At 53.8% G+C, this 13,467-nt stretch overlaps 2 protein-coding genes across 7 annotated transcripts; one reads left to right on the top strand and one right to left on the bottom strand.

Annotated features, from left to right (window-relative positions):
• Positions 1-1,308: 1,308 nt before the first annotated feature.
• Positions 1,309-13,419, top strand: BSCL2 (BSCL2 lipid droplet biogenesis associated, seipin). Of its 5 annotated transcripts, none has more exons than XM_032357414.1 (12): positions 1,309-1,748; positions 3,654-3,864; positions 5,337-5,653; positions 7,435-7,516; positions 10,772-10,915; positions 11,708-11,842; positions 12,023-12,120; positions 12,253-12,394; positions 12,558-12,624; positions 12,778-12,858; positions 12,965-13,045; positions 13,173-13,419. In XM_032357414.1, the coding sequence occupies exons 2-12, from the start codon at positions 3,787-3,789 to the stop codon at positions 13,325-13,327; spliced, it is 1,380 nt and encodes a 459-aa protein (XP_032213305.1). In that variant the 5' UTR covers positions 1,309-1,748; positions 3,654-3,786; the 3' UTR covers positions 13,328-13,419. The 5 variants fall into 5 exon arrangements, with proteins under 5 accessions (XP_032213305.1, XP_032213303.1, XP_032213304.1 ...); XM_032357412.1 differs by having other exon boundaries at positions 1,311-1,748; positions 12,772-12,858; XM_032357413.1 differs by having other exon boundaries at positions 1,317-1,405; positions 12,772-12,858.
• On the bottom strand, positions 1,694-3,526 carry GNG3 (G protein subunit gamma 3). 2 transcript variants are annotated; one of them, XM_032357420.1, is made up of 3 exons: positions 3,049-3,526; positions 2,532-2,631; positions 2,124-2,252 (listed from the first exon to the last, which is right to left on the bottom strand). In XM_032357420.1, exons 2-3 carry the CDS (start codon positions 2,628-2,630, stop codon positions 2,124-2,126), a joined length of 228 nt encoding a protein of 75 aa, XP_032213311.1. In that variant the 5' UTR covers position 2,631; positions 3,049-3,526. The 2 variants fall into 2 exon arrangements, with proteins under 2 accessions (XP_032213312.1, XP_032213311.1); XM_032357421.1 differs by lacking the exon at positions 3,049-3,526 and having other exon boundaries at positions 1,694-2,252; positions 2,532-2,630.
• Positions 13,420-13,467: the final 48 nt, after the last annotated feature.

The raw sequence follows: 13,467 nt of genomic DNA, 5'->3' as shown, positions 1-13,467 counted from the left end.
TGCTTTTTGTTCCTGAAAGTGCCCCAAGTCCATTGGGTACCCCGGACCTGTGGAGACATCCATAGGAGACTAAGTTCAATTCCTGGTAGATGCCCTTTATTCCTGTGGTTTCCTCTCTGCATTCCTCTCTCCTTAACTGTTCCCTGTGCAAAGGTGTGGGGAAGCTGGGGGTGGTAGATATCCCTAATACCTCCTACTACTGCAAGGTGCCTCCTCCCACTCCCGCAAATGTATTTTTTTTTAAGATTGTATTTATTTATTTGATGGAGCACAATCCAAGGGGAGCAGAAGAGGGGGTGTCTCCTTTAGCAGAGAGCCCAACATGGGTCTCCATCCCAGGACCCTAGGTTGGTGACCTGAGCTGAAGGCAGACACTTAACCAATGGAATCACCCAGGTGCCCCTCCAAAAGTGTATCCTGACAAAACGACCTGGCCTAGGATTCCCCCCAGGAAGGATAGATACATCCCTTAATTTGGGGGATGTTGATAATGCATGAGGAGCAGACACCCCGGGACTGTTACCTTCCTGTCTTGGCGCTGGTCCCACTTCCATATGTTCACCCTTGGAAGGAAAAGGCTTCTAGAAAAGCATCCCGGGCTTATAAACCTCCGCCAAGTTTGGGTCTGGGAGGCGCTCGTGAGACATTAAGCCTTGGATTTGGCATCTGCCCAGAAGGCAAGCTGGGGCCACTACGAAGGTTGGTAGGCACACTAGGAGCGGGGACGTTGCTTCTGGCGGACGTGACAGAACGGGCCTGAGGGAGAAATGGGAACACTGCAAGCCCTACCAGGAAACCCAACCCGAATGAATTTCGAGCTTATCTAGCTCCTACGGAGACCAGAAGGCGACTGAGGAACGGCGCCGGGCACACCCCAAAGGGAGCCTCTACTTGGCAAGCTGTAGAACCTAGATTCCCTCGCCAAGATCCATGCGACCCGTATGCCTGCTACGCTGTGCTTGCGAGGGTCCTCTTGTCCCACGATCTTTGCTTATAGCCACCCGTGTGCCTTCACCTGGATGGTGGGGGGTGGGGAGACGTCGATTTTCAGACTCCGGGGTGGGTAGGAATGGGCATCGAGTTGGCAAGGGCAGGGGCAGCCATTTTGAGACCAGATGAGCACAGAAGGGACCATATTGAGATCTCTGGCTGCCTGGGGCCGCCATTTTAAGCATGGGGCTAGCTCGGTAGCCCTGTACGGTGAAACCCAGTGACGTGAGGCTGCCATATTGGCGCTAGTCCCATGGCGGTGGCCATCTTGGAAAGGGGCCCGCTGTGGGCGCGGCCATCTTAGAAGTAAAACCGGCCCCTTCGCAGGAATTGGAGCCGCGCTCCTCCCCTCCGTTCCAGAGTTCCTGCGGTCTGCGAATGCTCTCGGAATACCTCCCTAGATCTCCCCTGTTCGGTCTGTTTTCATTTTCGCTTGTGTTCAGTGCTTGCGCGCGCGCGTGTGCGTGTGTGAGTGCTCTCCGTAGCCTCTGAGTGTCTGTTGTAACTTAGTTCTTCCACTTGAGACGCTCTCTCGCGCCCGCCATCCCCGCCATCCCGGCGATCTCCGATCCTAGACAATGTCTAACCTGATTTGACTGGCCCTATTCCTGGGGTATGCCAAGCCTTCCACCTGCCGCACACACTCCCAGATCTACAGACTGATGATCCTCTCCCCAAGAACTCTAACACAGGAGCTGTCCTCTGAGACTCTGGATGACTTTATTCTTCAAATGGCTTTACCCTTCTCATAGCTGCAGGTGAGACTGAGAGCAAGCACCCGGCCCATCCCTCGGCCCATCCCTCGGCCCATCCCTCGGCCCATCCCTCTCTCCATTATCTGAGCGGGTCACAGAGAGAAGCCGGCAGGACGCTGGCAGAGTCTGAACGGCCGTTCTGGGGATGGAGCTAAGGGGGCCCTGGGTCAGGGGCTACTTGGGGTCCTCCGCAGTGGGCGAGGAAATGGGGTCGACAGATGGGTGACGGAGACCTTTGTGCTTCAGATAACCTCATGGGGTTGGACAAGGGCTAGGGATGGGGATGCAGGGACCCTCAGGGGCTCACGACAGTTACTGACCTAAGGAAGGGCCTAGGAGAGGGAAAGGTGAAGAGCTTGTGCCGAGGGACAGGGCAACTCAGAGGAGGGCGCAGAAGAACTTCTTCTCCCGGAAGGGGTTCTCCGAAGTGGGCACAGGGGTGATGAGGGGATCCTCACAGGCGTGGGCATCACAGTAAGTCATCAAGTCTGCTGCTGCCTTGGACACCTGGGGCACAGCCAGGAGGGGAGTTGTTAGCCAGAGCCTCTGAGAGGGAGCGCCGCCTCCCTCCCCAAATGGGTTATCTTCTGCCATCCCTAGGGCTTCTTCAGACAGTATCTGCCTCCCTCATCCCCCACAGAGGCCAGAGGACAGCTGTCCTTCCAGAGCCAGAGACTCCTCCCCTGAGGGCAGGCAGTCCAGGAAAGAAAACATCTCTTAGCCTGAGATTTGGGGACCTACAACACAACTAACTGGGCCAACTAATGGGACCCAGGGTCTGCCCACCTTTATCCGGCACAAGCTGGCTTCAATCTTAAGCTGTTCCACCATCTTGCGGGCTTGCCCAATACTCATAGTGCTGTTCACAGGGGTCTCCCCTTTCATCCTGGAGGAAAGAGAGGGATAGCTCAGACCATGATGTGGGGCGTGCGGGGCCGCATAATCTCATCTGAAGACCCCTCCTTCGTGCTCCTTTTTCATCAGTCTTTACAAGACTGGGGTCATGTGTCCCAGTATTTTGTTCTCTTATCCTCATCCTCTAGCGTTCTTTCCCATCCCTGTCTTCCTGGGCCAAGGAAATGGAGACGGTGGGATGAAATGCCACCCAAACCCCCCCTACGGCCTGGGCCACGGATCATTAGACATAAAAATGATTTAAGGCTTTTCAGCCCTTCCAGCCATGTGTGTTCCCAGCTCTGAAAGCCTCCACCAGAGAAAGCCCCGCCCTGATGAGGACACGTAACCCCCCTCTCCCTGCCCCCTTGAGCCCCAGGGGGAGAAAAGCAGGATGCTCCCTACTCACCTGAGGCCACAGGCAGCAGCAGCCCTGGGGAGTTGTCAGTGGGGTGCACAAAAGCTGCCTGAGATGGGTGCCCCACCTTGCAGGGAGTTGCAGCTGAAAAGACCTGCGGCAGCAGCAGAAGCAGCTGATACAAAGAAGTCCACTGGGGAGGTCAGGTCAGAGGTCTGCCGGGGGCTAGTCCCAGTTCCGGCAGCTCAGGCACTGCCCAGACGCTGGTACCTGAAGGATGAAGGATGCTGGAAGGAGCTGCTCAGATCCTGGAGCATACCAACTGCCTGACCAGTGGGGGAGCCTGGCTGGTGACTGCAGCCCCTGCGCACACCCCCACTGTGAACTGTCTCACTAGCTGCCCTTCCCCCATTGCAGGCATTCTGAATCCAGACTAGGAGGAACCTGGAAAGAGCAGAGGCCCAGGCCGACTCCCCCCCCACCCCCTTAAATGGGGTGGTCTGGACCTGTGACATCGCCGGCTGTGGAGTCTGTACTGGCTGCGGGGGACCCTGCTCATTTGAAAATCTGACATCAGCTGGGCAGTCGCCCCCCTTCTCCCTCCTCCCTCTGCTCTGACATAGCATGTAGTACCTGAATCTTCTTTTCTTTCCCAGGGACCCTCCATTCCCTATATCCAGGAAAATGTGATGAGCTACAGGTATGAGCTTCTAGATCACCAACCACTTCATGTTCTAGCCACAAGTGACTCGAGTGGAAGATCCAGGGGCAACAAGGTTCATTAGGAAGATGCCTAAAGAACAAGGAGAAGAAGCTGGGGGAAAAGAGGTGTGCAGATACCAGATCAAAGAATCGGACAAAGAAGAGGTAGGGGACACTGTGGGGAAAGTCTTCGGATGTTTCTTGAACTAGATGAGCTTCCAGGGTGGGTTTTGGAGTGTGGGTATTGGTTTGAGAGATTACGTCCCAGGCCTGCAGGGTTGTGGCTGGCGCTCCGGGGAATGTGAAGATGGACACAATATTAACCTTCCCCTCTGAGGAATCTTATCTGGGGTGAACAGTCATATACAAAATAGAAGGTACCGTCTGCTAAGATCTAGTGTACATAACGCGCTGCGGGGATCCTGAGGGAGAGTCCAGTTAGGGTCCGAGGGGGTCGGTTGCGTTCTAAATGCTGGAGACAAAACACGGAGCTGAAATGCTATCACTCTTGTGATAGGGGCCAGCCGGCCGGCCGGCCAGCAGGGCTCTCTGCCTCGGACGCCTACGGGTCCAAGGAGCTGTGGGCGATGAAAGTGGGCGCCAGCTCGGTGCCTTCTCCTCTCCCCCTTTGCGGGGGGTTTAGATGGCCGGTGGTGAAGGTGTGGGTGGAGGGCCCGGACTGCGGCCTCGAGGGGCGGCCTGAGGGGGACGCTGCTGACTCATAGCCTGCTCTGGGCCTTATCTTGAGGCCTGGAGGGAGGCGCCTGTCCTCTCGGGTCTGGGAGGGGGACGGCAGGGAGGGACAGTACGCAGTGCTGGGAGGTGGGAAACCCGCCGCCCGGCAGGCCCCGCCCCTTGCGCCGGGCCCCGCCCTGGAGTGAGGTCCGGCCCCTCCAGGCCTCAAAGGCGGCCGGCGGAAGGGGGCGGGGTTTCCACGGGAGGCGGAAGTCCCCTCTCGCCGTTGCCCCAGCCTCCGCGAGCTGGTGAGTCTGCAGAGCCCTGGCGGCCGGGGAGCCGCTGGTTTCCTCGCTGGCGCGGTTAGGTCGGGGCTCCCGGCGCCGCGCCCACCGCCAGCCCGAGTCAGGTGCTGGCGGGGAGTGCAGGACGCCCTGCGGGGCGTGGGGCTCGGCCCTGGCGGGGAGCGAGCGCAGCTCTGGGAGAAGAGGAGAAACTCGGGAGGCACTTGTGAGCGCGCTTGGGCTGTTGGCTTTGAGTGCGGCTGTACGGCCGTAGGCAAGTCGCGCATTCTGTCGGTGCAGCCACCTCGCAGTGTGGACTCGGTGTCATCGTGTGTGTAGAAGCTTTTTAAGGTGCTCATCCTCTCTGTGTTGTGTGTTGTTAGGAATGAGTATCCCGGTGGCCGGTCCCAGACTCGGGTGCCCAGAAGACAAGTTCAGCTGAGGTGTTGGGGCAGTGGGGCTAAAGAAGGCACAGTGAAGGAAATAATTGGGAAATAAGGAAATAAGGGATAATTGGTTGAGAAACGCAGTCATCTGGAGAAAAGCCATATGAAAACGAAGTCTTGGCTGTGTTCTGCTCTCTCTAGTTCCTCCAAGCCAGTCCAGTAAGCTTGTCCTTCCTGTCCCCACCTCCCCTGGGAAAAGAGCCATTCTTTCCCCCTCTCTGTCTTTTTCCAGGAACCACCAGCTGCTTCATCCCATGGCCAGGGGTGGCGTCCAGGTGGCAGAGCAGCTAGGAACTCAAGGCCTGAACCTGGGGCCAGACACTCTGCACTCCCTGCCATGGTCAATGACCCACCATTACCTGCCTTACTGTGGGCCCAGGAAGTGGGCCACGTCTTGGCAGGTCGTGCCCGCAAGCTGCTGCTACAGTTTGGGGTGCTCTTCTGTACCATCCTCCTCCTGCTCTGGGTGTCTGTCTTCCTCTATGGCTCCTTCTACTATTCCTACATGCCCACAATCAGCCACCTCAGCCCCGTGCATTTCTACTACAGGTGAGAGGGGTCTTCTACCAAAGTAGAGGGATTCTTTGAGAGAATTGCTGTCAGGGCACTTAGTGCTTATTCAGGTCAACCCCTCATTTACAGAGGAGAAGATTCGAGCCCAGTGTGTTTATATGACTTCCTACCTTTCACAGCCCAAGGCTGAAGAAGCATTGGGTTGGTAGGGCGCTACGGTCCTAGTTCTGCCTCTGGTTGCTGATATTTGTTCAAAAGAAGAAGAAAATCCCCCTTTTAGACTGTCACTGTGAGGATCAGTTCTGTTTGGGTTGGGTCAGATCTCTCCTGGGGCCACTGTAGACCTCTTAAGCAACCAGATCCCATAGGTCATCTCAGAACTCAACTTGGCCTTCAGCAGAGAAGGTATTAGGAAAGCCTCAAGTTGCCTTGTACATTACTTTCTCCCACTCCCAATAATGCCACAGATTATGGAAACACAAGGGAACAGGGTACACAAAGTCCCAGAGTCCTGCTTCTTACCTGGAACCTCAGTTCCTTCTGATTTTACAGAGTTTGCCAAATTCTCCCCCTTTCGCTTAACAGTGGCAATAGGACCAGTGAAGAGATGCTGGTTGGGGCATTCTTATCAATGGTCCAAAGTTAATTTTTTTTTTTTTTCCTCTCTTGAGTCCCTGATTATGAACTGTGCTTTCTAAGTCAAAGCTGCTTAAACTTTCAGGAGGCATGATCTCATGAAAACTGGGCCTTCTGCTGTAAAAACATGTTTGCACTGGGCACCTGGATGGCTCAGTTGGTAGGGCACATGACTCTGACTCTTATTCTTAGGGTCATGAATTAAGACTCATGTTGGATGTAGACCTTACTAAAATATATATACACACAAACACACACACACATAAAGGCATGCCCATGTATAATTTTTGTTAAAAGTTGAGATTTGTGAACCTCTTAAAAACCATGTATGGGGGTGCCTGGATGGCTTAGTCAGTTAAGTGTCAACCTTCAGCTCAGGTCATGATCCTGGAGTTTCAGGATTGAGCCTTGTGTTGGCCTCTGCACTCAGCAGGGAGCCAGCTTCTCTCTCTCCCTCTCGCTTCCTAGCTCTCAAATAAATAAAATCTTTAAAAGAAAAAAAAAAAAAAAAGGAAGAAGAAAAGAAAAAAAGACCATCTTTGGATTCTTTGGGATTTTCCCAAACTAGGCTCCAGACCAGAACTACTGAATCTGGGGATAGGACCTAGGAATCTCCTTTTTTTGTTTAATTTTTTATTTAATTAAAAAAAAATTTTTTTTGAGAGAGAGTGAGCACACATGCACCCATGAGTTGGTGGGGAGGTCCAGAGGGAAACAGAGAGAGAGAGAGAATCCCAAGCAGGCTCCACGCCCAGCAGGGAGCCCAACACAAGGCTTGATCCGAGGACCCCAAGTTCATGACCTGAGCAGAAATCAAGAGTTGGACATTTAACCGATTGGGCCACCCAGGTGTCCCCAGGAATCTGCATTTTTATCAAGCTCTCCCCAAGTGAATCTTAAACACTTCAATTGGAAACTGTTCAACTAGGGGTTCACTGCATCCCGAGTAAGACTTTCCACTGTAACGAGAGGAAATGAGCTGAAGTAGCACGAAGAGAATGAAAACTGTTCAGGTGTCTTGAATCTCCTGGCTGCATTTCTTTTCCGTCTCTCTCTGACAGAAGGGTACCTGTTCTGGAAGAAGGGATGGGGGACAAGAGGGAGCCGTAGGGGGCCAAGGAGGTGTGCGGACAGGTAAGGCAGACTCTGTAACTCAGTGGAGTATCCCCATTCTCATCTAGGACTGACTGTGATTCCTCCTCGTCCTTACTCTGCTCCTTCCCTGTTGCCAATGTCTCGCTGGCTAAGGGTGGACGTGATCGGGTGAGTATGGGAGCGGAAGAGAGGTTTCATGAGAGCTTTAGAGACTTGAAATCAGAGGGATTGAGAAAGACCTGACGAGCAGAACTTGAGCAGTAGAGACTCAAGAGGAAGGCTCTCAAGGAGAGGATGGTTAAAGAAAAAGTCTGAATCGCATGGATGATTTCCTGCCACAGATGATAGCAGTGCCCTTCTCAGATCTTTTCAAACAGGCTGTACCTACTAGATGAGAGGTGTTCTAGACCTCAGTGAACCAATCAGCTATTTCCCTGGACGAGGCTGCAATCCACCCAGAAGTTTTGAAAGCCTGTATGTGAGGTTAGGAAACTCTTGACATATGTGTGTGATGTGCATTACAGAGAACACTGTACCAGGGGATGGGCCAGAGGCCAGTAGGGCTTTAGCGAACCCCGAAGCCCTGGGAGATGCAGAGTGGGAATGCATGTGTTCGTAATAGGCAAGCTGCTGGAGGCTCTCAGAAGAGAGGAGGACCCTGGCGTGCTTCAGAGGACCGTTGGAGCATCCATATCGTTTTTCTGAGTTGTTAGCAACATAACTCGTAGTAATTAGTGGCCACGTGTACTAAGAATTTTTAAATCCTCTGAAAAGTTTTTTTTTTTTTTTAAGTGGTTCATGGGAGGACACTTCCTGACAAAGGATAGATCTACATGGTCACTCTGGAGGGAAGAGTGTGAGCTCTAGCATCTGGGGGACCCTGGGATTGGTGTTTGGACCGGCCTTATTTGGCAGTACGAATAGCCGGCTGTGTGTGTCCTGTGACCTCTTCCACTGGACCAGGAGGTAGCCAGACACCGTCAAGAAGTCTTAGCAGGTCCAGATGAGTTGAGACCCCAGGGGACGTTGTGATGTGGAAGGTTGGATATTGTGAGGCAGAGAGTCATCGTTTTGTTTTATTTATTTATTTATTTATTTTGAGGTGGTGGGAGCTGAGGGAGAGAGAGAGAATCTTAAGCAGGCTCCACGCCCCACTCAGACCCTAATGAAGGGCCTTGATCTTACCACCCTGAGCTGAAATCAAGTCGGGCGCCCCAGATTGTTTAATCCGGCTACTGAGAAAAGGAGTTTGGAGAGTATTACAGAATCTTCAGTGAAGACATTGATTTGATGTACTTTTATAGCTAAAAATAATAATAAATAGACTGTGTTGAGAAGGAGCTAGAAACAAACCACAGTATATCTGCGCTGAAATGGTGCCTACAGTTGTGTGGCTGCGTGGTGCGGAGATCCTGCTGGTGACTCGGGGAGCCTGAAACAATTGGGTGTGAAGCTGCCGGATGAGGAAGGGAAAGGTGCAGGGCGAGGGGAGAGCCAATGGCAGGGACACCGATCAGGGTGGTCCCTGATAATTAAAGCAGGTTGATCACTTTGTCCATTTACAGTGAACCTTTAGGAAGGAAGGAACAGAATAAATAACGTGTATGTACGTTATGTGTAACACTTTGCTAGAAGTAGAAGATGGGGTCCTGCTTTCAAGGAGGTCGCAGGATTGATGGAGAAATTGATACATCGCATTAAGTAGCCAAGTGGAAGGTACAGCTTCCACATTTCAGAAGAATTTGAGAGATCAGTATGAAACTGGGGATGGCAAGGCTCAAAGTGGATCTTAGAAGGAAGGGTGGACATTGTGTCGGGATGGGGGAACAGAAGGACAGTCTGCCCCTCCGATGTGCACAAAGGCACAGAGTCATTCACAAGAATCTGGTGGTCAATTTCCTGGGTCCCATTGGGGGCGATGATGTTTTTTAGCCAGAATTACTAGTTCAAAAACCTATGTTAAAACAGCTTTGTTGAGAAAAAACTCACATACCATACAATTCACCCGTATAAGATGTATAGTTGAGTCAGAAACTCCTGCCGATTAGCTAATAGTCCCCATTTTCCTCCACCTCACCCAGAGAGCTACCTGTGAAAATGTTCCAGGGACACCTGGGTGACTCAGTCAGTCAAGCATCCGACTCTCGATTTCAGCCCAGGTCATGACCCCGAGAAGGGTTGTGAGAGATGGAGCCCCACAGCGGCCTCCATGCTTGGTGTGGAACCTGTTTCATCTCCCCTCCTCCCCCTGTGGCCCTCCCCCACCCTAAAAAAATGTTTCCAAGAATTCGATGAGGCCACCAGCTTCCTCTGCCCTCTTCCAGGGCCTAGAGTCTCATGGAATCTTTTTTTTTTTTTTAAAGATTTATTTATTTATTTATTTGACAGACAGATCCCAAGTAGGCAGAGGCAGGCAGAGAGAGAGAGGAGGAAGCAGGCTCCCTGCTGGGCAGAGAGCCCAATGTGGGGCTCGATCCCAGGACCCTGGGATCACGACCTGAGCCGAAGGCAGAGGCTTTAACCCACTGAGCCACCCAGGCGCCCCTGGAATCCATTTTTTTTTTTAAAGAGATAATTCATTTTGGAAATAAGAACCCGTACAGAGAAAGACTCTAATAGGTGATTTTCCACCTTTTACCCTAGTGATAGTGCTCAAAGCACCCTTAGCCATGTCTGGATTGGGGGGTGGTTCACGATGGGCTTTTTCTTTTTTCTTTTTTTTTTTAAATCCATTCCCTTTGTTTAAAAACAAAAGCTTTACTCTTGCCCCTGTGATTCTTGTGTACCATCTGGAAGGAGGTGATGCTTGGATAAGAATAGTTGAACAAAAAATTTGAAGAATAGAGGACCAGTCAGGAAAAACCCAGGTATGTTTGGTGGCAAATCTTGAACCTTTGGAGGTTAATCCCAGTGAAGAAACCTTCCCACTAGGCGCCTCAGGGTTCTATCCACAGAAGCAAGGTAAGGGACCCAGAGTGACATAAAGCTGATGTGGAGCGACAGTGACCGAGAAGGGATGGCTTGGGAGTTGATGCACACTGCTGTCGCTTGGTTAATTAATAATGGAAGGGAAAGCAGGCTGGGCCCAGGGGATGGCCTCACGGGGACAGAGGGCTGAGTCACACATGGCCCAGTTGGCAACAGGACGGTTCAATTTTGGAAAAAAAAAAAAAAAGTGACACAGCCTTTCTCAGAACAGAGCTGGTTTCAGCCAAGTCACAGGATGCTGATCTCAGAAGTGGGAGGGCCCCGGCCGCCACAAGGGGGCAGCACCTTCCTGGGATGAGAGACTGAGCAGCCTCCTGCGCTAGGCAAGGGCAGGGGGGCTGGTGGTGGCCTAGTTTGAAGGGGTGAGGGGAGGTGAACAGAGCACCATCTAAAAAAATAAATTTTCTGAAATGAGATGGGGGCTGCCTTGGGCAGGTGCTGATGTATGGACAGCCGTACCGTGTTACCTTAGAGCTTGAGCTGCCAGAGTCCCGTGTGAATCAAGATCTAGGCATGTTCTTAGTGACCATTTCATGCTACACCAGAGGTGGCCGGATCATCTCCACTTCTTCACGCTCCGTAAGTGTTCCTGGCCTGTCTGGGAGGGTGCGGAGCTGACAACAGGGGTCAGAACATCTGGGTAGGGCTTCAGGAGAAAATGTCCCAGCTCAGAGGTCACGGACTCCTCACAATGGGGAAGAGGAGTCAGTCTACCAAGCCAGATAGACACCCCACATATCTGATGAGTGTGTCCAGCTTTCAGAAAGGTCTGAAGAGGGGAGCCAAAATGGGCTTCTTTAGGGCCCCAAAGACCTGGAATCCTCACTCAGAAACATACGAGCCGAGAGACAGCTTCTTTAACCCGTTGGTTACAAAGCACTACTAACCCAGCATTTTAGTAGTAGTCCTGTAGCAAGACTAGACTGGATTCAGTGAAGAAATGTGCAGTGCTTATGTGCCCATAGTGGGTCCTCAATAAATATTAAGACCCCATTCTCACGTAAGTTGTCAACAGAGCCACACGATGAAACAAATTTCTGAATGTCTACATGGAGAAAAAAGCTTCAGGTGGTGCCCTGAAACTTAGTCTATTCTGGGTGGTCGATCTGCCTGGGGGAAGATCAGAGACTGTGTGGGGCTTAACCTGTGCAGGTTCTTAGAAGAGGGGAATGGAGACATGGTCGGGCGGGGCAGACCTGTCGCTCGGGCAGCTGGGATGGTTCGGCCAAGGGTGGCGGATCGCGGTAGGAGGTGAAAATGAGAGAGCAGCCGGCTTCACAGACCGCTCAGGAGGCTCGGTTTTGGGGGGTGGGTTGGGCTGCGGAAATCGGGGGGTACCTGTCCCCAGCCTCTCCCTTCTGGCCCCGGCAGGTGATGCTGCATTACCGCTCGGACCTGCTCCAGATGCTTGACACGCTGGTCTTCTCCAGCCTCCTGCTGTTTGGCTTTGCAGAGCAGAAGCAGCTCCTGGAGGTGGAGCTCTACCCGGAGTACAGGGAGAACTCGGTGAGGGGTGAAGGAAGACTAGGCACCGCTCTCCCCCGGAGCCCACAGTCCCACCTGCCGAGCCTCTGGGCTCCCTCCGTCAGCCATGGAGATGCCGGGAGGGGGCATCGGGTTGGGCTGGGAAGAGTGACAGACACCAGAGGAACGTGGCCTGACACGCCTCCCCCGTCCCATCCCCAGTACGTGCCGACCACCGGAGCGATCATCGAGATCCACAGCAAGCGCATCCAGATGTACGGGGCCTCGCTGCGCATCCATGCCCACTTCACCGGGCTCAGGTGAGGGTGCGCCGATGCCGGCGCGAGGGAGGCTGTCCTCAAGTGCAGCTGGCTTGCGTTTTCCTAGAACCAATTCCTGGGAAGTGAGGAGGCTGGTGCTGTCCGCTAACTGCCGCCTACCTCTGGCCCCAGGTACCTGCTGTACAACTTCCCGATGACCTGCGCCTTCATCGGCGTCGCCAGCAACTTCACCTTCCTCAGCGTCATTGTGCTCTTCAGCTACATGCAGTGGGTGTGGGGGAGCATTTGGCCCCGACACCGCTTCTCTTTGCAGGTCACAGAGGACCTCCTTCCCCTCCCCTCCACTCCACGATCCTCCTTTGAGGAGCGGGCTGGGGCGTGGCCAAGGGCTGGGGCGTGGCCAAGGGCTGGGGAGCAGCGGGGTCCCAGATCACAGGGAGGCCCAGCCTTGCTGCTCACTAGTTTGTCCCGCACAGGTGAACGTCCGGAAACGGGACGGTTCGCGGAAGGCAGTGCAGCAGCGGATCTCTGCCCGGCATGCAGGTAAACATGACGGGAGGCGGGGGCTCCTGTGTGGCCCAAGCTCTAGGCCCTCGCAGCTGAGCTGAGGGGCGGAGGACAGGTCGGAGGAGGTGAGCTTGGCCCAGGCAGCTGCGTTAGCCCCGCCCTCATCCTCTACCCACTTTGGAGGCACAGGACCCCAAGGCCAGGAGGAGTCAACCCAGCTGTCAGACATCACAGAGGACAGCGAGAGCCCTGAAGATCCCCCAGGGGCAGGTACTGGCCGCAGCTCAACCGCCCGCCCTCCCTCCGTCCCCACAAGTCCTCAGTTGTCCTGTCAGCCTCTTCTAGTCTGACCTCTGCCTTCCCCCTGTGGCTGCAGAGGGCCAGCCCCCTGAGGAGGAGAAAGCAGATCAGCAGCCCTTGAATGGAGAGGAGGAGCTGGAGCCAGAGGCCAGTGATGGTGAGGGGCCCGGGGCACAGAGGTCTGGGCGGAGTGGAGGTGGCTGGTGGGTGGGGAGGAGGTTATATTGGTCGTTCGGTTACTTAATTTCCCATTGGGGATTTTGTTTCTCCCTCCTCTGGCTCAGGCTCCTGGGAAGACGCAGCTTTGCTGACGGAGGCCAACCTGCCTGCTCCCGCTCCAGCCGTGGTCCCCTCCCCCATCCCTGCCCCGGAGACTCTGGGCAGCTCTGAACCCTCTGGGGACAATCTCCGACAGCGCCCCACCTGCTCTAGTTCCTGAAGAGAACGGGGCAGAGTCCTCACATTCCAGTCCTTTCTCCCCTGACTCCTTCCCCTATCCTGTGGCTCCCCCAATAAACTATTTTCATGCCACTTGCTTGCCTGACTCCTTGAAATGGATTCAGGGCCACTTGAGAAGCC

The sequence above is a fragment of the Mustela erminea genome, chromosome 9 (assembly GCF_009829155.1).
Source record: "Mustela erminea isolate mMusErm1 chromosome 9, mMusErm1.Pri, whole genome shotgun sequence".
NCBI lineage: Eukaryota > Metazoa > Chordata > Mammalia > Carnivora > Mustelidae > Mustela > Mustela erminea.
This window is presented reverse-complemented; position numbering and strand designations above follow the sequence as displayed.